Source organism: Coffea arabica, chromosome 4c (genome assembly GCF_036785885.1).
Source record: "Coffea arabica cultivar ET-39 chromosome 4c, Coffea Arabica ET-39 HiFi, whole genome shotgun sequence".
NCBI lineage: Eukaryota > Viridiplantae > Streptophyta > Magnoliopsida > Gentianales > Rubiaceae > Coffea > Coffea arabica.
The window spans coordinates 10,143,411-10,168,210 of NC_092316.1; the positions used below are offsets into that span (position 1 = coordinate 10,143,411).

A 24,800-nucleotide genomic window follows, 5' to 3' on the forward strand; every position below is an offset into this window, starting at 1 on the left:
CTGAATTCTTGGGGGCATTTGTTGGGATTTTGGGTGGATATGTGTCCAATTGCTAAAATTTGTTGCTTTGTTTAATCAGTCGCATTACTCCTAGTTTGCTTGAGTGAAATTGGTTGGACAGCCTTTGCCCGTGGAGTTTAACTGTTACATTGTTTGGAGTGATTTTCTGGTACTGATTGAATTGTTGGGCTTAAATTGCTAATTTGGTGGGCCATTTATTATGCACTACCCTTTTGAATTGGGAGATACCTGTGCTTATTGGGTTAATTGTTGACTTCACTAGAGGATATTGATTTCTACTGATCTGCATTTACTGGTTCCTCTATATGTTGGCAATTTTGTTTCTGTTGATTGGATTACCTGTTAGCGACAATGGTGAGATCAAAGTTCTCTTCTAGGCCCGGAACCTCTCGACCTTAGCCTACCCCAACCTAACTTAACCATTTCCCGCCTCACCCATTGCTGTGGCCCCGCCATGATCCCTGTGATTTCAGGGAAATACCGTTGCTCTTTTGCTTACTATTACTGTTTATTTATCATATTGAGGGCAATGTGTGATTTAGGTGTGAGGGGGTCAGTTTGGGTGCTAGTATTTTCAATTTTCAATTTTTAGGTGTTTTTCCTTGTTTTTAGTTTGATATTTATCTCCTTTTCGTTTATTTTCTTTTTTTTTTTCTTCCTAGTGGTCAGTTCTTATTTGAATACCAAGTTTGATGTTGGATTTTTGTCTCTAATTCTGATATTGCCGAGTTTTAGTAATAAAAAAGTATCAAGTTAATGGGGTTGAATTCAGGAACGTCTCTCTGGTGAATATCAGTAATTGCTTGACTTCTCTAATTTTTGCCTAACTTTTCTAGATATAGGGAATGATTGTTGGCATTTTTCATGTGAATTGGTCCAATTATTAATTTTGGTTCTCCATGTTTGGAAATTTGGGGCTGACTGCTGTTATTTTTGTGTTGTTTTTAGTTATTGTGCTATATGGTTAGAGTTGGTTGTGCTCCGCTAGTTATCACTATTGAGTAACCGGGGATCTTCACTTAAAGTGTCGACTCTCGCATCAAAAGATAATGATTTCTATGAGTACGTGGTCATATAGCGATGGGGGTTGAGTAACCGGGCTCCTTCATCTGACAAATGTTGGAGTCCGCGTCAAAAGGCTCCAATGGCTAGAGACTAAATCTTTTGTTACTATTCAAAAAAAAAGGAGAGAGAAAAACGGAAGAATGTGAAAAAAAAAGAAAAAAAAATAAAGGGAAGTTTGTGTTAGTATTTAAAAAAAAGAGAAAAAAAAAAGTCAACTTGCCTATTTGTGATCTTAATGTCGAGATTTTGGTTAATAATTGGACCGTTTGCTGATAAATGTGAGCAACCATTCTTTTTTCTTTGATTAGTTTGCTTTAAATTGGAAAAGTTGGTGGTTGGGAAGCTAACCGGGGTGGTTTTTCTTGGATCTTAACCTGTGATGCTTAATATATATTTTTCTGGGTATCTTGGCAATACGGTAGTTGGAGCGATAGCCATTATTAAAATTTTGGTATTCAAATGCTGTTCTCATGCTTGAGGGCAAGCATGATTCAGGTGTGGGGGGAATTGATAGGGTGTTAATTGTTGGTTATTTTTATTATTAATTTTCCCTTTGTCCTTACTAAATATTGTTTTAAATTGTTAATATATACTTATATTTGGTATTTGGACCTATCTACAGGAAATGGAATTAAAAAGTGCTAAAAAGGGGGGACCTGTTGGAGAAAATTGCTCCACATGTGGGAGACTCCAAACAAGCTTCACAAAGCAGACGGATGGCATTTCCTTTTTGCTGATTAGGAGTTGAAGTCTTTGAGGAGCAAGAGGAAACGAAAAGAGAAAACTTCGGCTGGAGCTTACTTGTGGGAATTGGACTCTCAATTTGTGCGGGGACCACGGAGAGAAGAAAGGCATTAGTCATTTGAATTGAAGGAAACAAACGTGCAGAGAGTTGTTTTTGTTCCTTATTTGTGGGGACCACTGGATAGATAGCTTTAGTCATTTTCTTTTGGCTATATAAGGACAATTGTAAGAAAGGCTACGGAGAGCTTTTAGCATAGTTTAGTTTTTTTTTTCTTTCTTAGTTCCTTTGATGGCCTGAATCTCAGTTAAATTATTTGAAAAATTTCTCATGAAGCATGGCTAAGTTTCTCATCTAGTCGAAGGCTAATTTGAAGGCGTGGTTCCAAATATCTGTGAGATCGAATTAATTTTATTAATTTTTTTATTCATTGGTATTTGTACGTTTCCTGATTTAATTGCTTATGTTTGTTATGTTATTTGAATGTCAAGGGCTCAATATTCGAATTAACCTGATGATCTAATGCCAAATTAATTGATTGAATCCGTAATTGTTCAATTGATTAATACCAGTGGTGACTAGCGTGATTAGTTTCATGTTAGGGAAACGTATGATTTAATTTAAACAAACTCTCGTAGCGTGTTGTTGGATAGGATTGGGCTTTTCTAATTATTAATGCAATCGAGTAATTAAATCCTATGGTCTTACCTAGAGTTATTTCTTGGTTAGAGAAATAGTTAACGGTCGTACCTTAACTATCGAGAAATTAAGAAAAGGCTGGTTGTTCATCGCGTATATGACAACTATAACCAATTTATTAATGAATAATTGAATTATCTTTGTATCGATGATCAGTTGAATGGACCGTGCCTGAAAAGTTGCATTTTTGGCTAGAGTCGTATTGGTTATTGATTATTTCCTATTTATTTCTTTTAGTTGTTTCATTAGTTAGTTAATTAGTAATTTTATATTTTCCAAAAATCCCCCATGCACTGAACTTTAGAAGAAACGAATTATCTCCAGTCCCTGTGGATTCGACTCTACTCACCGCTATATACAAAATCTGTATTTTTTTCGAGTAGGTAATTATTATTGCACAGGCTCGACACCCTGTCAATCACTTTTTAATTTGATGTGAGTGAAGAAACTTTGTTTAACTTAGACGGGTACAATTCAAATTGCAGAAATAGACACCTACGTAAACTGTTGCATATGCATGAGTCACATGACTAATGTCTTTGTGATCGCCATTCCTTTTTCCAGAAGCCAATAGTTAATTAAGCATAAATTAGAGAGGCTGGAATAAGTTTCCACAACCACAAGAAACTACCACATTAAATATGTTAAACAAGCTAACTTAAAGAGTGCTATTTATTTTAGGGATAATTTTAGAAACCTCCCCTGAGCTTTCTAACAATTTCACTGAGCTCCCTTGAGATTTGAAAAGTTACATATACCTCCCTTGTCATTTAAAATAACAATTTTACCCTTAAATCCTTATACTATATAAGAATGAGTTGCGGTCAAAGGTTATGCTTGAATTTCAGCCGCAAGGCAAGAGAGAGTTTGGGAATATGAAAATATTTAGAGTATCGTTAGAGCATTGGGTACAAGTCATGACAGCTTTAAATTTGTTGTAATCACTGAGATGACCTTTTAGACATTTAAGGTTGAGAGAAGTTTAGAAATATAAGAATGTTTGGACTATGATTGGAGCATTGGGTACAAGTCATTCTAACTCTCATTTTGTTGTAATTACTTAAATGTTGTTTTCATCATTAAATATAAGAGTAATGCTTTTTTTGCTATTTAGTGATTGAATTAATATCTCGTTATTTTTGAGTAACAGCTTTCGACTGTTACGCAAACCTGTTCTACTGACTACTTCTCTACCTTCTTCCGTTAGATTTTCTTCATCTTCAATATATATATATATATATATATATATGTAAATATTGGTATCCGCTACAAAAAAATTCTACAATAGATTAAATGCAAAGCGGTTTGTTATAAAAACCTATAAATTTTATCAACCGCAAAAGCATATAATCTATAGCTGAAACTTGTGAAACTAGGCACAAAGGAGCTATACTCCCAGGGACGGAGGGGTCGCCCCCCTCCAATTGTTAAAAAAAAATTTCTAAGTAAAATTTTTTTTATTATTATGTTTTGCCCCCCCTCCAAAATTGATCAAAATATTCACTTTGCCCCCCAAGGGCCCAAATAATAATGTTTGAAAGTTATTTGGACTTGGTCCAAATAATAGAGAATTGCCACTATTTTCTTAACGGAGAATAACAGACTTGATCCAAATAACTTACCTACTATTTTCTGAACTTGACAATTGCCGTTTTTCACCAATTCACCTTTTATTTCCTTCTTACAGAAAAGCCTCAAATCTCAACTCCCAACTTCTCAACTCTCAACTCCCTCAACTTCAAAATTTTCTATACTTGTTGATGAGGCTCAAGATAGATAAAAAAGGGAGCAAATGGCTATTGTTCTTAGATTTGTGGACAAGCAAGGCTATATTCGAGAAAGATTTTTTGACATTGTTCATGTGCACGAAACCAATTTCTTGACTTTGAAGAAGGAGATATGTGATGTCCTTTCTCGCCATAATCTTAGTGTGCAAAATATTCGTGGCCAAGGATATGATGGAATTAGTAACATGCGTGGAGAATGGAATTGACTGCAAGCATTATTTATTCAGGAGTGCCCCTATGCATGTTATATTCAATGTTTTGCTCATCGATTGCAATTAACATTGGTAGCAACATCTCAAGAGGTAATTCCTGTGGAACAATTCTTTACATACTTACCTTTTCTTATAAATTTAATTTCATCTTCTTGCAAACGTGTGGACCAACTTAGAGTTGCTAGAGCTACTAGAATTGCTGAATTGATTGCTATTGATGAACTTGAGACTGGTAGGGGTCAGAATTGGATTGGTACCTTAAAATGGCCATGGACTACAAGATAGGGGTCTCATTTTAGTTCTATCTGTAGCTTATTCACAGAATATGAAGAAATTTGCTCTGTCCTAATTGATGTTATCAATTATGGAAATACATCAACTCAAAGAAGTGAAGTTGACAGAGTTTACGATTTCATGACATCCTTTGATTTTGTTCTTGTTATGCATATGATGAGGGACATTTTAGGATTTGCACAAGTACTTTCTCAAGCTTTACAATGCAAATCTCAAGATATTTTGAATGCCCTTAAATTGGTTTCAGTAACAAAGGATCGACTTCAAAGTTACAGAGATAATGGATGGAATGAATTGTTCACCAATGTAAAGACATTTTGTGATGCACGAAATATAGAGATGTCTGATATGAATGTCATTTATAAAGCATGTCGAGGAATAATTCGAAAACAAAATGATCCAATTACCATAGAGCATCACTACAGGATTGATGTGTTTTGGCAACGGTTGATTCTCAAATACTTGAAATGAAGAATAGGTTTAAGGAAGATGTAATAGAGCTGCTTATTCTTAGTTCAGCATTGCACCCCAAAGATAATTTTCAGGCTTTCAATATTGAACAAATTTGTCAACTTGCAAACAAGTTTTATTCAGTTGACTTCACAGATCAAGAGAAGTTACACTTAATAACTCAATTAGAGCTTTTCCAGATTGAGTTTTCCTGTAATTCTCAGCTTTAAAATTTGTCATCACTTCAGGAGTTGTGCCAAGTGTTAGCAAAGACAAGAAAGTCAATGTTCTATATTCTTATTGATAGATTGATTCGTCTTATTTTGATTCTTCCTGTTTCAACAGCTACAACAGAGCGTGCATTTTCTGCTATGAAAATCATCAAGACTTATTTGCGTTCTAGGATGGAGGAAGACTTTCTTGCTAACTCGATGATAATGTATATTGAGAAAGAAATTGCTAGAACTTTTGATATAAATTCAATCATTGATGACTTTGATAAAATTAAAAGTCGTCGTGCACAATTTCATATGTCCTACACAGTCAAATAGATTTGTAAATATGATGATATTTTTGTATATGTGAAGCGTATAAGTAATTTTCATTCTATATAAGGTTGTTTTTAATCTTGTGGTATATATGTTCACATTATTTTTTTCGTAAATATATTTCACTTTCATTGCTATAGACTCGCCCCCTCCCCAAAGTTAATTCCTAGCTCCGCCACTATATACTCCTCTACTATAGAATGCTACCCTACATGATGGAATGAAACTTACGGTATGTGTTTTAGGATTCTTTCCCTACTAACTTTACTTGTCCTGCCTATTGAATAACTTGGACATGAAGTTCTAGACTGATCTTAATATCCTTTATTGATACATGAGTTGCTGAGAAAACCTTTTAGGATAGAGTAAATCTTTCCTACACTGACAGTGTATACACTATCATCGTCAGATTCATGACATGTGTGCAAAAATTAAATTTCAAATTCAAATTTTACATAGTTGTCATTCATCCAATACTGATAGTGTATACACTGTCAGTATAGGAAAGATTAATCCTTTATAATAAAGTAAATCTTTCTTACACTGACAGTGTATACACTATCAGTATTGGATGAATGACAACTATATAAAATTTGAATTTGAAATTCAATTTTTGCACACATGTCATGAATCTTTCCCACACTGTCATGTATACACTGTCAGTGTAGGAAAGATTAATCCTTTAGAATAGAGTAAATCTTTCCTACACTGACAGTGTATACACTATCATCGTTATATTCATGACATGTGTGCAAAAATTGAATTTCAAATTCAAATTTTACATAGTTGTCATTCATCCAATACTGATAGTGTATACACTGTCAGTGTAGGAAAGATTAATCCTTTAGAATAGAGTAAATCCTTGTTGGTTACCATCTTAATACATATCCTTATACTACATAAAAATGAGTTGTGGTCAAAGGTTATATTTGAATTTCAACCGCAAGGCTAGAGAGAGTTTGGGAATATGTGAATATTTAGAGTATCATTAAAGTATTGGGTACAAGTCGTGACTGTTTTAAATTTGTTCTAATCACTGAGATGACCTTTTAGACATTTAAGGTTGAGAGAAATTTGGAAATACGAGAATGAGTTCTCATTAAAGATTGTGTTTGAATTTCAACCGCAAGGCTAGGAAGAGTTTGGGAATATAAGAATATTTGGAGTATCGTTAAAGTATTGGGTACAAGTCATGACAGTTTTAAATTTGTTGTAATCACTGAGATAACCTTTTAGACATTTAAGGTTAAAAGAAGTTTAGAAATATGAGAATATTTGGACTATGATTGAAGCATTGGGTACAAGTCATTCTAACTCTCATTTTGTTGTAATTACTTAAATGTTGTTTTCATCATTAAATGTAAGAGTAATGCCTTTTTTGCCGTTTAGTGATTGAATTAATATCTCATTATTTTTGAGTAATAGCTTTCGACTGTTACGCAGACCTATTCTAATGACTACTTCTTTACCTTCTTTCGTTAGATTCTCTTCATCTTATATATATATATATATATATATATATATATATATATATGTGAATATTGGTATCCGCTACAAAAAATTTCTACGATAGATCAAATGCAAGTTGTTTGTTATAAAAACCTATAAATTTTAGCAACCGCAAAGCATATAATTTACAGCTAGAACTTATGAAACTTGGCACAAAGGAGCTATACTCCTCTACTATAGAATGCTACCCTACACGATGGAATGGAACTTACGGTATGTGTTTTAGGATTCTTTTCCTACTAACTTTACTTTTCCTGCCTATTGAATAACTTGGACATGAACTACTAGACTGATCTTAATATCCTTTAATGATATATGAGTTGCTGAGAAAATCTTTTAGAAAATTAGGTGAAATCCTTGTTGGTTACCATCTTAATATCATGGTGAATGGTGAACGATTGCTTCATTGCTTCTGGATTTAGTTTATCTTCATGAACTACATTTGCAGTTTATTCATAGTTCCGTTTTAAAACATCAACTCAAATGATTCATTAAACAATGATGCCACAGTTTCTGCACAATTTTACTTATATTTCTTATTCAAGTGGAGATATATTACATCATCAAACAATATTTATAAAACTATCTCCATACCATAATTATTCACTACCTTCAATCACAAGCACTCAACTTCTGCACATTGCACGGGCTCTCTCTTCCTAGTATTTTAATAAAATTCTCTTTTAAATTCCTTTTCTTTAATTTTTTGCCAATAAAATTGTAGAACTACCACTATTGCCTCTAGGTTTCTATTATAACTAAATATCGAACTAGTGATTTTTTTGATGAATTAATTTTATATGCAATCCAATATTTTTGTTGAACTTTGTTTTTTATTTTTTGGTATTAAAATTAACAATAAATAAAAAAGAAATAGCCCAAAAGCACTGCTAAATTATGATAATCCTACTAATCCAAAATTTTATAAACTCTAAGTGAATTATTTCAACATTTTCTTTTCTATCTTATAAAACTAAATCCATAATAAAATATCATATCATAACAATAAAATTATTATTATAGTTGTTTATCAAACAGTAGATATGGACATGAAAAATTTGGCATCTTTTCCTTATAATTATACTAAATAATCTTATAATTGTATGAGGAAATAAATTAAAACTCATTCCACAAGGGCATTTTTGGATATTCATTTAAAAAATTGTCCAAGTCAATATCATTTTAAAGTTTTGTTACTAAAACTGTCAAATCAAGAGAGGTAAGTGTAATTTTTCAAACCTTAGGGGAGTTCAGTGAAATTGTCAGAAATCTCAGGGAAGGTTTCTGAAAGTATCTCTTTATTTTATGCTAATAATTAACGAAACTTAATAAATATGGAGCTTTAAGAGAGATAACCGATGGCATTCGGAATTGGACGGTAAGGGTTCTTTTGTTGTAATATTAATTATACCGACCATGCACATTATTGTATGCATCTGCTATATAATTATAAGCATCAAATAGGGAACGAGATTAATCCTATTTCATTTTTCTTAATAAAAAATTTAGCCGGAAATGGGATGTAGGACCGAAAACGATACATTTTATATATGTAAAGGACTGTTTTTATTTTAAATATGATGACTAAAGTAGGACTTCTTCAAAATATCACAGACAACTTTGGTCATTTTCTCTTTTAATATAAGGACACAAGCAACAAAATTAATCCCATTTCATGATTTTTTTTTTTGGGGTCATTTCTTTCTTTCTTTCTTCCTTTTGTAGAATTTCTTGCTTGGATGCTCATAAATTTGGCAATTGTACTATTCACGATAACAAGAATTGGTAATTCCTCATTCTTTCTGGCAACTGATCTAAAATGTTTGGACTGAATGGGTAATTCCTCAATGTACCTACTTAACTACACAATAGCTATCATCCATCTTCTCACCGAACCAAATGCTTAACCAAATTTGCTGTCATCTTTAGATTAATATTTCTAAACGGATATTCTACTCGAATTCATGTACCATTAATTGTAGATCCAGGAATCCTAAAGAATCATTAAGCATGATTTTTCTATACTTCAACTGTGAACAAGGGTCTCCAAGAACTAACCGCTGGACCAACTACCAAAACCACCATGATTCTCAATCTTCATCTGGCGCCATTTGCAACGGTCATTCTCAACCGCCGGCCAACTTTCACCGGATTCCAGACTCCGTTCATCCAGCTCCGGCTATCCCCCCTTCAGTTCAGCTGGGAAAGAGCAGGCATCATCTCATTCTCCCCTGCTCCTCTAAACACTAGCACTACTGATAATTTCAAAGCTACTTCTACTGAAGATGAAGAAGATGAAGAAGCTGTGAAAACAACGGAGCCAAGTGCTACTCCGGTGAGAATAGTACTGGTAGGAGAAAACAGCGTCAGCCCTCTCAAGTCCTCGCCTTGGTTGGACGTCATGCTTCATACTGTGAGTTATATTTCTTTCTTTAAAGAGTTATCCATTGCTTAGAAATTGAAAAGAATCAAAGAATCGAGAACTGAATTTAAGGGCTATTTTAGATTTTGTTTTGTTTTCTGGAATTATTGGTGAAATGCATGTTCCTTGTGTTTGTTAAAAATGTATTCTTTTAGTGATGAATTATATCAACAGAAAAAGGGAACGTGAATTTGTCTTGAATTTTTTGACCATCAGAAATGATATTCTCTTCGAATTATGAACTTTGGATATCTGAATGTTAGGCTTATTAGGCTCGTCTAGAGGTTGTAAGAGCTGGCTATTGAAAAAGGCATAAAAATGTTGAAATTTTGGTTATGCAAATTGTTCGGCCATCTTTCACCGTCGTATTTGATTGTGTTATGCGACTTCCATTTTTTGAGTTAAAGAGTATCAACAATCCTTGAAAGCACAGTTTTCTGACTTTTGACTTGTGTGGTTTAAGGTGTTTATAACATAGCTTGAACTACCTAGTTGAGTTGCTATTTCCATAATCTGTTTTGGAAATGCACTTCTTAGCCTTGATCTCGAGATTCTCTGTTGAAAACTCATGGAATTTTCGGCGTTTATAGTGTTGTTTCTGGAATGTATAATTGTCAAATCCCATTGAGTTTTTGCAAATGCTTCCAAATCCAATCTAGTCGAAAAATGTTTTTCATGCTTACAACACATTCTTAACCCTTTTTTAGTTTTTATTTCTTCTCACATCAATCTCAGTTAGGAGCCGAAGAAGTGCAATGCAAGAATATAGGCTAATGAATTGGGACAATGAGATTCTTCAAGTAATAATGTTTCATTCAGCCTATGTTTTTGACTTTTATGTATCCTTTCATGCCTTTGCCATGAGATATTATTTTGTTCTAGAGTCAAGCTATTGACTTAATTAGCCTTCTCTATATATGAGCAGATATAGTAGTGGTCAACTTATCATGCTGCATTTTCTCCTTTTACCATGATTTTTTGGTACTATGACAATCGAAGCTTTATTCCCGTGTCAACTGTGTGTATTGGACATAAATGAGAGAGCCTTGACTCTATCATATCCTACAAAAACTTGTGGTTCCTTGTCTCACAGTTGTAGACCTTTTCACTTATTTCTCTTCGACAGGCCAAAAGATTAAAATGGGTTGATGAAGCGTATGATATGCTGGTATTTAGTGACGGACTCCTCAAATCAACTGATAAAACCATGGAAAATCTTCATCAGGGATTAAGGAATGCAGATATTTTACTGATTGTTGCTGTCACTAATCAAGAATCTGTTGAATGGGTTCAAGCAAATAGTGTAAACGTCCCAAGCATCTTATGCTTTGAGTCCTCTCCAATGTTGAGGTACAAACTTGGAGGATCAATTCTAGAAACAAAATCCAATGGCTATATATTCAGTAAATTGACAGCAATTTCCCAATCAAAAAGAAAACTGAATCAACCAAAATAGTCCAAACTGTATCTGAGGCTTGGGACAGGCATAATTTAGATGATATCAGGTTCTGTTTGTTAGTTGTAATTAATGCTTACATAAGACCAGTCCCAATATTGAAGAATCTAAGAGCAAAAGGTTTCTCCACCTTAAACTGCATGGTAAAAAATTGTGGCCCTCAGATACTAAACTGTTTATTGGATCCCAACTGCAGAAAAGCTCTCCAATGCTTGAATAAGTGCAGTCCTGTGGACCAGGTATGCAACTATAGATGTATTGCTTCATATGAGAGTCCATGTCTAGAAGAATTTTCTCTCTGCGTGTTGCAGAAGAATAACTGTTTGGAATTGGATGCCAAGATCCCTGAAAAACCTTCTGTGCCTCCAATGATAAAGTTCCGAGGGGACAATCTATCTCATGAAACAGCTGAGGATCTTTTTGTGGCTTGGTTGGGGAAATTGGACTGGAGTTGGCGAGTCATAGCAGGACAGAACCCAGCCTATGATCAGTTTCCATGCCAGTACCAACTGTTTTATAGAGGAAAGGCTAGAGGATCATTCTGGTTTGAGCCAATATTTCAAGTAAGGACACTTGAGGGGGATTTGGTCTGGAGAAGGCGAAAATACCGAGTTAGAAGAGGAAAAGTTCCAGCAACATTTCACTTCAGTGTCTTGGACAATGGAGTGGTTTCAAATGAGTTCTGGACAATCGTGGACGTCTCTGATGATTTTAGCTGGGGTTTATTCCATTACCATGGAGCTGCTCGAGTTGCAGGACAATCATATACTGGTGCCGTCCTTGTTAGCCCGGATGGCATGTATCCAGATGAGACACAGAGACAAAGGCTGTTTTCAGCATTAGATAGATGTGATATCAAAGAATGGGAGCTCTCCAATGTGGATAATTTGTCATGCCCAAATCCTCCTTTAGGCCTTCCAGAGGGTTCAAGACTGCACAGTAAGATTGAACCTGAAGACATGAAAGCATAATCAGTTGAGAGATTTGGTATTGGGGATTGCTAAACTAAACTGGCCATTAGACATGGTCATTGAGCTAATTGCTAAGTGAGTTGATTCGGCGAAAAACATGCACCAAGATGAATTTTGTCCTTGGGGAAAATTGATGGTCAAATATGACCATTTGATATATCAAAATAGATGTAACATGATCTGATTCAATCCAGAATAGAGTGAGTTTCTCATAGTCTCAGCTAAAGGATCCATTTCCATGATCTATAAAAGGCAGTTTAATTTTATACGTTTACTTGCAAGTATGTGCCTCAGCTGGAAATCATCTCTGGCTATGTATGGAACGAAGGTGTTGACGTCAAAAAGACAGATGCACCAGCCGGGAATCGAACCCGGGCGAAAAACATGCACCAAGATGAATTTTGTCCTTGGGGAAAATTGATGGTCAAATATGACCATTTGATATATCAAAATAGATGTAACATGATCTGATTCAATCCAGAATAGAGTGAGTTTCTCATAGTCTCAGCTAAAGGATCCATTTCCATGATCTATAAAAGGCAGTTTAATTTTATACGTTTACTTGCAAGTATGTGCCTCAGCTGGAAATCATCTCTGGCTATGTATGGAACGAAGGTGTTGACGTCAAAAAGACAGATGCACCAGCCGGGAATCGAACCCGGGTCTGTACCGTGGCAGGGTACTATTCTACCACTAGACCACTGGTGCTGATTGCTCGGGTTTGTTAAATTTTAGAACTTTATCTTTTATACTTTTTTTCTTTTAAAAAAACTAATCACTGCATGGGAGAAAAAAAAAAAAAAAAAAAACCGAGTTGTAAATAAACTCTAATTTGTACATCCCTCAAGAATGTATAGGAATCTCTATACAGTTAAAAAAAAATGCATATATCAAATGGATGAATGATCAATTTTTTTACATAGAACAAGGGGTACTTGTTTCATCCGTCACTTATTAATATCCTTGCTTGGATAGCATTCAAGACAGGTACAAGAATCTCTACATGGATAATAAGTGTTTTAAAAGTTCAGAAATAAGTTTTCTGTTGGAATTGTAAGGCTACATGCACAAGCAAAACCGGCTACAGCCCATAGATTAATCATCCTTTTTCAAGTTTTCAATTGTCTTCTTGACAGGCAATAAGTTTTCAAGTTTTGGTTAAGTGCAGGAACTGATTCTTCAATCTGCTGCTTTAGTAGGCTTTGCTTAATGGAACAAGGACAGGCCTTCAATAACAAGGGCGGCAATGAGGATGAAACAACATGCAATTCATCAGCCCATAATTAGTGCAGTTAATCAAGAAAATCCACTTTGAGACATCTCAACCTGCTACGATGATATGTTTGATTCTTGACCTGGAAAACATGTGAATCTGGTTCCAGACACTGGCCACAGGGCTAAAACTAATATCCAATCCAACTGGTGGCCTTAAATAGCCAAAGTCCCTCAACTGAGTTCCTCATACAGAAACTTCATGCATCGGTTGAAACCGAAGGGCATTCAGGTTTCTTCACATTATAGATCTTGACAAGAAAAGTTCAAGAAAATTTGAACAGATAAGATCCAGCTCAGGAATCATCGGGAAATCAAGGCCAAACAAATAGAGGATAAGGGTCAAAGGGGCACGTCTTAAGTCACCCCACCATATCTAATCAAATTAGTAGCAGGCCATAATTTCACAATACGCGTAAAATGACAATTAACCTCTTCAAGACAACACCAGCACTAAGTTACAGTACAAGTTGAAGTCCCTGCCATCATGGCCTGCACCAAACTACACAACGTATCAGATTTACGATAAAAGACTTGATTATGAATTACAAGAATGAAAGTGAAAAATATCCTTGATCTAATGACAAGGCTCATCTTTCCAGCAAAATTTCAGAAAGAAACAAATGGAGTTGCTCCCAAGTGAAAGATGATATGCGACTGCATCTGTTAATGGGAGATGGATAACTTGTCCTTCGAGGCAAGGCCAATCTTATACGCCACCCTTCTCGTGCATACTTCGGAAAAGTAGTCTACAATGACAACAGCTTCAATCTAATCAGCCGCATTGAAAGAAAAATCAACAATATACTGTTTGCATATTACCACCAGAATCAACACACCTACGGTACCATGTTAACACAAAAATGGCCACACTAATTGGTCGTAAGAACTGACCTCATGAACACCATTCTCTGGCATTCTGGAACATCTGCAACCATGGGCTGGGCCCCTTCTTATCCACACTCCAGTGCTTTGGATACCAGGGGAACTGCCACATCAAAAAACAGCGCTCTGGATGAGGCATCATGGCGAGATGCCTCCCATCTGGAGAGCAAATTGCTGCAACACCCAGGGGCGACCCATTCAGATTGAAAGGGTACACTTCTGTCGGTTTCCCATCATCATCACAATACCTCACTGGGGCCAACTTTGAGTTGAGAACAGAGTTCCACACACCTTCATCAGGGAAAAAAGCTCTTCCCTCACCATGAGCAGCCCATACACCCAATGTGCTACCCTCCATTCCTTTAAACATCATAGCAGGTGATTCTTCTATCCTCACACTTGTGAAGCGGCACTCAAACCTCCTTGACTCATTGTGGATGAACCTTGGCTGTGAAGGGTCCCCATTAACCCCCATAACACCTCCAACCCTGGGGCCAGGGACCCAGCCCAACAAAGCCATAAGCTGGCAGCCATTGCAAACTCCAAGACTGAAGGTGTCTGGTCGTTCATAGAACTCTTGAAATTGATCCAAAAGAGGCCTATTAAATCGAATAGATGCAGCCCAACCCTTTGCTGAATCAAGGACATCAGCATAACTAAAACCTCCAACGAACACAATCCCCCTGAAAGGGTGCAAAGAGATGGTTCCACTAAGGAGGTCGGACATTGTAATATCCCACGGTTCAAAGCCAGCAGCATAAAATGCTGCAGCCATTTCTCTGTCCCCATTGCTGCCTTCCTCTCTTATAACTGCTACCTTTGGTTTTGAAATGGAAGTCATATATTTCTCATCAGTATATGTAGGAGTGAATGACAAGTCCCAGGAAGGCACCTGGCGATATTTCAGGCCATCTTTCTCTGATTCTACACAGGAAGCCAATCTTTGAAACTTTTCAAGTTGAAAGCTGGTTTCTTCCCATATATCCCTCAGTGCTGAAGTTTCTTCATTCAAAAAAGTAACTCCATCAATCTTCACATCAACCACCTGTGACACAGTTACACTTCCAATAATCCCAGCAGAAATGCCTAAATCAGATAGCTTTGCCATTACCATGTCCAGATGTTTCTTGCTGACCTCAAGGAGTAGTCCAAGCTCTTCTGCAAATAGTGTTTTGAACGGACTACCCTCCACCGAAGTCAAGTCCAAGGAAATTCCACAGTTCCCAGCAAATGCCATCTCAAGGGCACTTACAATCAACCCTCCATCGCTGATATCATGACCAGCAGAGATCAAATCCTCACTAAGAAGCTCCTGAACCTTATTGAATACTGTTTTTGTTGAATTCAAAGCCAAGCCTCAATTGATGACTTTTTCAAGCCAAAATTGAGGACTTTGAATTCTTTGGCCTAAGTTTCTAAATCCCACATCGGTTAAGTTTAACATTTGAGAGGTTGTTTGAGAACTATAAATAGCTCTCAAACAAACCAATTCAAGTACACCAAGCAAGAGCCAATAACTTGCTTTCTTCTCTCTCTTTGTAATATTTCTTCTAGTGAAATATTAAATTGTCGGTAGTGTCCGAGGACGTAGGCAAATTAGCCGAACCTCGTTAAATTCTGGTGTTCTATTTTATTGTCTATTTAGTAGCTATATTTGTAGGTATATTTGTAGTGAGTTATTGTGCAATTAAGTGCATATATAGGTGATTCTGTCTAGGAAATTGGTACTTAAGCAGGCCAGTGTGCCTCACCAAATATTTCCTGGGAATTACCATTTTGCAATTTTAGGTACAATAATTTACTCGTTATACCTTAACTTTGGTAGGGCTTCCGCAACAATTGGTATCAGAGCTCGAGGTTTCTTAGTATGCTCTGTGGTTGCAGCATGGTCTGATCTTCCACATCAGAAAAGATTTCTTGGGCTATTGTTACTCTACATTTAGGAGCTACTAAATATAATTTGTAGAGATGGCCGAAAGTAGATCTTCATCTACAATGCAAGCATCAACAAGCTCGTCATTATCTATTATGGCGAGAAATGTTATGACGAATACAAAATTAAATGTGGAGACATTTGATGGTACCGGTCATTTCGGCATGTGGCAAAGTGAGATTCTAGACGCGCTCTTTAATCAAGGTCTAGACATTGCCATCGAAAAAGAGAAACCAGAAGAGATTGAAGAGAAGGAATGGAGGACGCTAAATCGTTTAGCGTGTGGTACAATTCGATCGTGTCTTTCAAGGGAACAAAAATATGTGTTCTCAAAAGAAACCTCTGCAAATAAATTATGGACTGGATTGGAGGAGAAGTTCTTGAAGAAAAATTGTCAGAACAGGCTCAACAAGAAGAAGCGTTTATTTCGCTTCACTTATGTTCCTGGCACAACTCTAAGTGATCACATCACTAATTTCAATCAGTTAATCACTGATATGATGAATTTAGATGTGACATTTGAAGACGAAGATTTGGCTCTCATGTTGTTGGGATCTCTTCCTGAGGAGTTTGAGCATCTTGAAACAACTCTACTCCATGGGAAAGCTGAGGTGTCCCTCAGTGAAGTTAGCTCTGCCCTGTACAGCTATGAGCTCAGAAGAAAAGACAAGCAAAATAGCAGAGATGGAGCAGCAGAAGCTCTGGTAACTAGAGGACGCTCACAAAACCAGAGAAAGGGGACGAGAAGAAGATCCAAGTCAAGAGCCAGACTAAGTAAAGATGAGTGTGCCTTTTGCAGAGAGAAAGGGCACTGGAAGAAGGACTGCCCAAAACTGAAGGGTAGACCTGACAAAGAAAAAGCTGTTGCGGATTCAAATGTATCTGAGTGCATTGATCAAAACTCAGATTTTTCATTAGCTGTCATGCCTACTGGTCATTCTAGTACATGGCTATTGGACTCAGGTTGTAGCCATCATATGACGTCCAATAGAGAATGGTTCTTTGATTTCAAGGAAAAAGAAGGTGGAGTCGTCTACACGGCAGATGAGACCACATTAGCAACAAATGGGGTTGGTTCAATTCGGCTAAGGAATCAGGATGGATCAATTAAGATTCTAACTGATGTCCGATATGTGCCAGAATTGAAAAAGAACCTCATTTCTGTGGGAGTACTAGAATCAATGGGCTACAAGGTGTCGGCATATAATGGAGTGATGAAAATCATTTCAGGTGCATTGGTGCTGGTGAAAGGAATCCGAAAAAATAATAACTTGTATTACTATCAAGGTAATGCAGTTGTTGGAGTAGCGGCCGTGGCTTCCAGTGATGATCGAGAATTGAAAGTAACCAGATTATGGCATATGCGCTTAGGGCATGCCGGAGAAAAATCTTTGAATCTTCTGATGAATCAAGGACTATTAAAAGGAGCCAGTGTTTGCAAGTTAGATTTTTGCGAGCATTGTGTCAAAGGAAAGCAGACAAGGGTAAAATTTGGCACTGCAATTCACGATACCAAGGGTATTTTGGATTATGTGCACTCTGATGTGTGGGGACCTTCCAAAACAACTTCTTTGGGAGGCAAGAATTATTTTGTTACCTTTGTCGATGACTTCTCTCGAAGAGTATGGGTGTATACTATGAAGGCGAAAAGTGAAGTATTGGGAATTTTCATCAAGTGGAAAAAGATGGTGGAAACTCAAACAGAAAGAAAGATCAAACGCTTTCGAACAGACAACGGAGGTGAATACACTAGTGATCCGTTCATGGAGGTCTGTGAAAATGAAGGCATTGTTCGGCACTTCACAGTCAGAGATACACCACAGCAAAACGGGGTGGCAGAGCGTATGAACCGGACATTGGTGGAGAAAGTTCGGTGTATGTTGTCCAATGCTGAGTTGGGCAGACAATATTGGGCTGAGGCTTTAGCATATGCAAATCACCTCGTTAATCGCTTACCATCAACTGCTATTGGCGGTAAAACGCCATTAGAGAAATGGTCGGGAAAACCTGCTACAGATTATGATTCCTTACATGTGTTTGGTTCTACTGCATATTATCATGTTAAAGAATCAAAGTTGGATCCAAGGGCGAAGAAGGCGCTCTTTATGGGGATCACAACAGGCATTAAAGGTTATCGCCTTTGGTGTCCCGAAACGAAAAAGATAGTTTTCAGCAGGGATGTCACCTTTGATGAATCTACCATGTTAACAAAGGTAGATGTACAGCAGAATGATAGTACTCCCCAACAGGTGGAAAGCACTCCTAAGCAGATGGAGTTTGAAAGAAGCATTATCAGACCAGCAGTGGATATCGGAGTAGATGAAAGGACTCCTATGGTAGAAGAAGAATCAACTGAAGAAAATGTTCCAGTTGAAGAACTTTCACAGCAACATGAATCAATTGCAACCAGTAGGCCAAAGAGGACAATCAGAAAACCTGCTCGTTTTGCTGATATAGTGGCCTATGCATCCCCAACCATAAATGTTGATATTCCTGCCACTTTCAATGAAGCAGCTCAAAGTTCGGATAAAGAAAAGTGGAGGATTGCAATGGATGAAGAAGTACATTCCCTTCATAAGAATCAAACATGGAGGCTAACCAGTCTTCCAAAGGGAAAGAAGGCAATCGGATGCAAGTGGGTATATGCAAAGAAGGAAGGATTTCCTGACAAGTCTGGTGTTCGCTACAAAGCAAGATTGGTGGCTAAAGGCTACGCTCAGAAGGAGGGAATTGATTACAACGAAGTGTTTTCTCCAGTCGTGAAACATTCCTCCATCAGAATTTTATTGGCTTTGGTAGCACAATTGGATCTGGAACTTGTCCAATTAGATGTAAAAACTGCGTTTTTACATGGTGACTTGGAAGAGGAAATCTACATGACTCAGCCAGAAGGATTCAAAGTTGCTGGTAAAGAAAAGATGGTATGCAAGCTTGACAAATCGTTGTATGGATTGAAGCAATCTCCAAGACAGTGGTATAAGCGATTTGACAAGTTTATGATGGGGCAAAGGTACACAAGAAGCAAATATGATGATTGTGTATATTTGCGCAAGCTACGAGATGGATCCTACATATATCTTCTTCTTTATGTTGATGATATGTTGATAGCTTCCAAGGATCAAGGTGAGATTGAAAAATTGAAATCTCATTTGAGTCGGGAGTTTGAAATGAAGGATCTCGGCGAAGACAAGAAAATTCTCGGCATGGAGATAAGTAGAGATAGAAGATTGGGGAGGCTTTATTTGACACAGAAAGAGTATCTTAGTAAAGTATTAAAGAGGTTTGGTATGAATGAAAAGACTAAACCTGTTAGTACTCCACTTGCTCCTCATTTCAAGTTTAGTGCATCGTTATCTCCAAAGAATGATGCAGAACGAGAATATATGGCAAAGGTACCGTATGCAAATGCGGTGGGTAGCTTGATGTATGATATGGTGTGTACAAGGCCCGACATTTCACAAGCAGTTGGAGTTGTGAGCAGGTACATGCATGATCCTGGCAAGGAGCATTGGCAAGCTGTGAAATGGATTTTACGGTATATTTTGAACACCGTAGATGTTGGATTAGTATTTGAGCGGGATGAGAAGATTGGTCAAGGCGTAGTTGGATATTGTGATTCCGACTACGCAGGAGATCAAGATACACGTCGATCAACGACTGGGTATGTTTTTACACTTGCTAAGGCACCAGTCAGTTGGAGGTCTACCTTACAGTCAACAGTTGCTTTGTCTACTACAGAGGCGGAGTATATGGCAGTTACGGAAGCTGTTAAGGAAGCAATTTGGCTTCATGGATTGCTTGATGAATTGGGAATTGGACAGAAGTCTATCAAAGTTCATTGTGATAGTCAGAGTGCTATTCATTTAGCAAAGAACCAAGTTTATCATGCAAGGACGAAGCATATCGACGTACGGTATCATTTTGTGAGGAAGATTTTGGAAGATAGTACGATACTACTTCAAAAGATTCAGACCAAGGAGAATCCTGCTGATATGCTTACGAAGGTTGTGACAACTATCAAATTCCAACATTGTTTGAATTTGATAAATGTTGTGCACGACTTGAAGATTGGCGCTTGACAACGCATTTGAAGACACCACCGAATTTGAGGGAAAAAAAAAATTTGTATTTTTGGTGGGATTAGAAATTATGCCAAGGTGGAGATTTGTTGAATTCAAAGCCAAGCCTCAATTGATGACTTTTTCAAGCCAAAATTGAGGACTTTGAATTCTTTGGCCTAAGTTTCTAAATCCCACATCGGTTAAGTTTAACATTTGAGAGGTTGTTTGAGAACTATAAATAGCTCTCAAACAAACCAATTCAAGTACACCAAGCAAGAGCCAATAACTTGCTTTCTTCTCTCTCTTTGTAATATTTCTTCTAGTGAAATATTAAATTGTCGGTAGTGTCCGAGGACGTAGGCAAATTAGCCGAACCTCGTTAAATTCTGGTGTTCTATTTTATTGTCTATTTAGTAGCTATATTTGTAGGTATATTTGTAGTGAGTTATTGTGCAATTAAGTGCATATATAGGTGATTCTGTCTAGGAAATTGGTACTTAAGCAGGCCAGTGTGCCTCACCAAATATTTCCTGGGAATTACCATTTTGCAATTTTAGGTACAATAATTTACTCGTTATACCTTAACTTTGGTAGGGCTTCCGCAACAGTTTTGAGGTAAGGAACATCGTCAAGGTCAGGACACTCATTCCCAACCTGATCAAAAACTTGAGCAAGAGCAGATCCGCCAAGACGCCGCTTCCCTTTTGCCAAGTCGATATGAAGCAGTATGCCGTTGTCTCCGAGTTTTAAATCTGGGGTCACTGTTTTTGTTATATCTGGACAAGTTACATAGGTGCTGATTACAAGATTTCCAGGAGCCTTGACAACTTCCCCTGATGTATGGGCTGCCATTGAGAGACTATCTTTTCCCCCATCAATTGCAATACCAAGTTCAATCATAGCCTCTGAAAGAGCCAAAGCAGCATCATACATTGCTGCTCCTTCCCCATCCATTTTAGCAGCATACATCCAATTTCCACTTGCTTTGACATCAGCGAGGGAAGTGACCTTTGCCCAAACTAGATTAGTAAGTGCTTCTCCAACTGCCAGTCGCGCCATTGCCTTTGGATCCAAAAGCCCTTTGATTGGTTGCTCCCCAATTGAGCATGCACCTCCTGTCAAGTCAGTGTAGCTTTGAGCGATAACAGCAACATCAGAAAGTGTAATTTGCAGGGGGCCTACAGTTTGCTGCTGTGCCACAAGACCTGTGACACACCTATCAACTTTTGTAGTCAAGAATCGTTTTGAACATACCGAGGGCAGCCTTAACACTCTCTTCAGAGAATCCTTTAAGGTTATCCCTGGTGCAATATCAAGTGGCTCGCGCACATTAACTGTGCGATGGAACTCAAAGGTTTTCTGTGGCATATCACCAAGCACTTTTTCAAGTTCAAGGTCCTCAGCTGGTGGTGGAGGCGGCAATCCCTTTGAAATGCATCTGTCAACAGCCAAACTGTCAATTAAGACAACACATCCCTCCCCACTAATTGTTCCAATAACAGCCATAGAGACTCTTTCCCTTTCACAGATAGCCTGCAGCAGGCTGCGGCTTTCAGGCTTCACCAATATTGCATCTTGCTCCTGATACTCTGCACCCCAAATTTCCAAGACAGACATGGTGTTATCTCCAACTACAATTGCTCTTATATCAATTTTAGCACCCTTTGGATATATTATTTCCTTGACAACATTACAGTTTCCACCAGCGCCCTGATCATGGATACTTATGATGGGGTTCTTCTCTCCCATCTCGATGCATGCACGGACCACACGATATAACTTCTGAGCCATCTCTGCATCTCCACGTTGTACAGCATTGAAGTCAAGTTCAGCGTCATTCTGACCGCTGACCATGCTGGATGCAGCACCCCCTCCCATTCCTATACGATATGCTGGGCCTCCAATCTTGACAACTAACATGCCAACTTCAGGCTCACCCTTTGTAATGTGGATGTGATCCATTTGCCCAATACCTCCGCTGAACATAATTGGCTTCAACCATTCACGCCTTTCCCCACTTGGGAGTCTCATTCCAAAAGTCCTCGTGTAACCTTGAATTAAGGGTTCCCCAAATTTATTCCCATAGTCTGATGCACCATTACTAGCATCAATGAGAATCTGCAATGGAGAAGCCAAGTTAAGTGGGTAAGTGAATGATGGATCTTCCCATGGGGCATATGACCCTTCAATATTGAGATTTCCAACACAGTATCCAGCAGTAGATGCGACAACAAAAGAACCCCTCCCGGTTGCATGGGTGTCCCTAATGCGTCCTCCGGCTCCAGTTTCAGCCCCGGGATATGGTGCCACAGCACAAGGAAAATTATGGGTCTCAGCAGTAAACAAGATATCAAGGTCATGTTTGCTCATGTTTAAGGAGCATGTGGAACCAGGTTGAACTGGCTGCAACTGTTTCACAGGAAACCCTTGGATTGCACTAGAGTTATCCTTGAAGCCAATGACGGAATTGTTAGGGTTTGCCTGCAAAGTACTCTTGACAATCTGCATGAGAGTCCTGTCCATTGGTTTACCATCTATAACAATTTTCCCAGTAAAAAACCAATGCCTGCTGTGTTCGCTGTTGGACTGTGCAATATCAAACAGCTCAACATTGGTTGGGTTCCTCTTAGTATCATGCCTGAAAAGCTTGGTGTAGTATTGTAGATCTTGTTCATCAAATGCCAAACCCATTTGCTCGTTGATTTCCTCCAATGCCTCCCTTCCTTTCTCCATGACTGGTATATGTCTGACCTCCTCTGGAACTACATTTGTCTCAAAGGAAGTAAGCTTTTGTGCATAAACACATTCAGTCATCCGATCATGCACCATTGCAGCAAACTCATTAATTTGACCGTCCAGCAGAGAACCGCTACCAGGCTTAACATGCAACAAGTACCTCCTCGATCGCTCCATTCTATTTATCTCTGTCAACCCACAAGCTCGGCAGATTGACACAGCATTTGCCGACCATGCTGTAGTAAAGGACAGCCTAGGTCCAACTTCAACTAAGATTGCATTAGAGCTATTCTTCACCTCTTTATCAAGAAAACTTTGAGTCCCCAGATTTTCAGGCTCATATGTTTCTCCTAACACCCATTGAAGCACTGAGAGCTTCTCACTAGAAAGACTGGAATCGAGCCCGATATTGAAACAGTGTTCAGTTTTCAATCCAATTATTTGGTTTGATATTTTGGTATGAATCGTTTTCAGAAGCTCACATGTGGCACTCTCTTGAATCAAAGGTACACGATAAAAATGAAAAACCTTTTCGTCTCCTATCCCCTGAACCTCACTTAGTTTTTCATCAACTGAACTACCAACATTTCCTGAAACCACAGCTCTAACCTTTACTGGCAAATGGGATCTTAACCTAATACCCTTGTCATAATTTTTTCTCAAATGACTCTTTCCTTGGACTGTACCCCAAAGCAATCGATTCGTCCACCTTGGTGGATGTCTAGGCAAGATTAATTTTTGCCTACACGAACCCTGTAATAGTGATCAGACAAAAACCGAAAAACAATCAATACCGTCCATTTTCCAAGTACTCTCACATAATAAAATAAGTATTTCACCATTGGAAAAAGTAAAAAGAAAGAAATATGAAGAAAATGCATACGTGCAGAAACTCTGATGCTGTAATATCCCAAGCAGAAGCAGCCATGAACTCAATCTGCAACAAATGAGATAAATAAACATGCATGAGCAAAAGAATGCACAACTATTCAGCGGGGGCGAGGTAACAACCATCAAAAAAACAAATCTTGGAACCATCAAAATTTTGATCAAACCTCTGTAAATAGTATAATCTAAAAACTAAAACATGGAAACGGACTCATTTAAATTAAATTTAAAAAAAAAAACCTCTACCAAAAGGTTTCATCACAAACTAGCAAGTCAGACCAAAAAAAATTATACCTTTCAGATTAAGAGACAAAGGCAGCTATTGTTGTACTTTGTAATGGCGGGTTCAAGAGGTGGTGATGGTGGCCAGTGAATTTGTCAAGGGGTGGTGTCGGCAGGAGGCCAGTGAATCTGCCAACGTTGAGGAGTAGTGGCGGGAGGAGAGGCTTTCCAGCGGTTTAAATGGCTAAGGCTTTAAGGGCACTACACAATGCTCTTAATAGGGAGCCGCAGTTCCCGCAGAATCCTAATCAGACTCTGCTCGTTCCCGCTTAAACCCTCGGTGAAACTGGCTTAAGCCCGACTACAGAGCCTATCCATGTGTATATAGGGATATACCACCAGTGAACCAAAGCACATTCTAACTCCCTTTGGCACAAAAGAAAGTCTATTCAACAACAAAAGTGTTCCAGTTTTGATGAAATCTATTTTTTGTCATTCCAATGTTGTAAATCTTGTTTTCGCTTGTCAAGACTATAGATGGTGTCTTGGATTCATGTAATTTGGAAGTTACATAGCGGGGAATGTTCTACCAAAACAAAAAAACTGTAAGAATTAATAACTTATAAT

At 37.8% G+C, this 24,800-nt stretch overlaps 3 protein-coding genes and 1 non-coding gene across 4 annotated transcripts; 2 read left to right on the forward strand and 2 right to left on the reverse strand.

The window, feature by feature from the left end:
• The first annotated feature begins 4,319 nt into the window (after positions 1 to 4,319).
• Positions 4,320 to 5,821, forward strand: LOC113738926 (uncharacterized). Its single transcript, XM_027266193.1, has 4 exons — positions 4,320 to 4,494; positions 4,603 to 4,758; positions 4,849 to 5,174; positions 5,519 to 5,821. Exons 1-4 carry the CDS (start codon positions 4,320 to 4,322, stop codon positions 5,819 to 5,821), a joined length of 960 nt encoding a protein of 319 aa, XP_027121994.1.
• A 3,388-nt stretch (positions 5,822 to 9,209) lies between these two features.
• On the forward strand, positions 9,210 to 12,694 carry LOC113739962 (uncharacterized). Its single transcript, XM_027267407.2, has 3 exons — positions 9,210 to 9,740; positions 10,876 to 11,118; positions 11,163 to 12,694. Exons 1-3 carry the CDS (start codon positions 9,411 to 9,413, stop codon positions 12,174 to 12,176), a joined length of 1,587 nt encoding a protein of 528 aa, XP_027123208.1. The 5' UTR covers positions 9,210 to 9,410; the 3' UTR covers positions 12,177 to 12,694.
• A 119-nt stretch (positions 12,695 to 12,813) lies between these two features.
• On the reverse strand, positions 12,814 to 12,884 carry TRNAG-GCC (transfer RNA glycine (anticodon GCC)). Its single transcript has one exon. It is a non-coding gene; the product is annotated as a tRNA-Gly (tRNA).
• A 1,083-nt stretch (positions 12,885 to 13,967) lies between these two features.
• Positions 13,968 to 24,317, reverse strand: LOC113738927 (probable phosphoribosylformylglycinamidine synthase, chloroplastic/mitochondrial). Its single transcript, XM_072044798.1, has 7 exons — positions 24,246 to 24,317; positions 23,947 to 24,000; positions 20,908 to 23,816; positions 18,832 to 18,949; positions 18,490 to 18,727; positions 14,343 to 15,689; positions 13,968 to 14,197 (listed from the first exon to the last, which is right to left on the reverse strand). The coding sequence occupies exons 2-6, from the start codon at positions 23,989 to 23,991 to the stop codon at positions 14,344 to 14,346; spliced, it is 4,656 nt and encodes a 1,551-aa protein (XP_071900899.1). The 5' UTR covers positions 23,992 to 24,000; positions 24,246 to 24,317; the 3' UTR covers positions 13,968 to 14,197; position 14,343.
• Between the last annotated feature and the right edge of the window lie 483 nt (positions 24,318 to 24,800).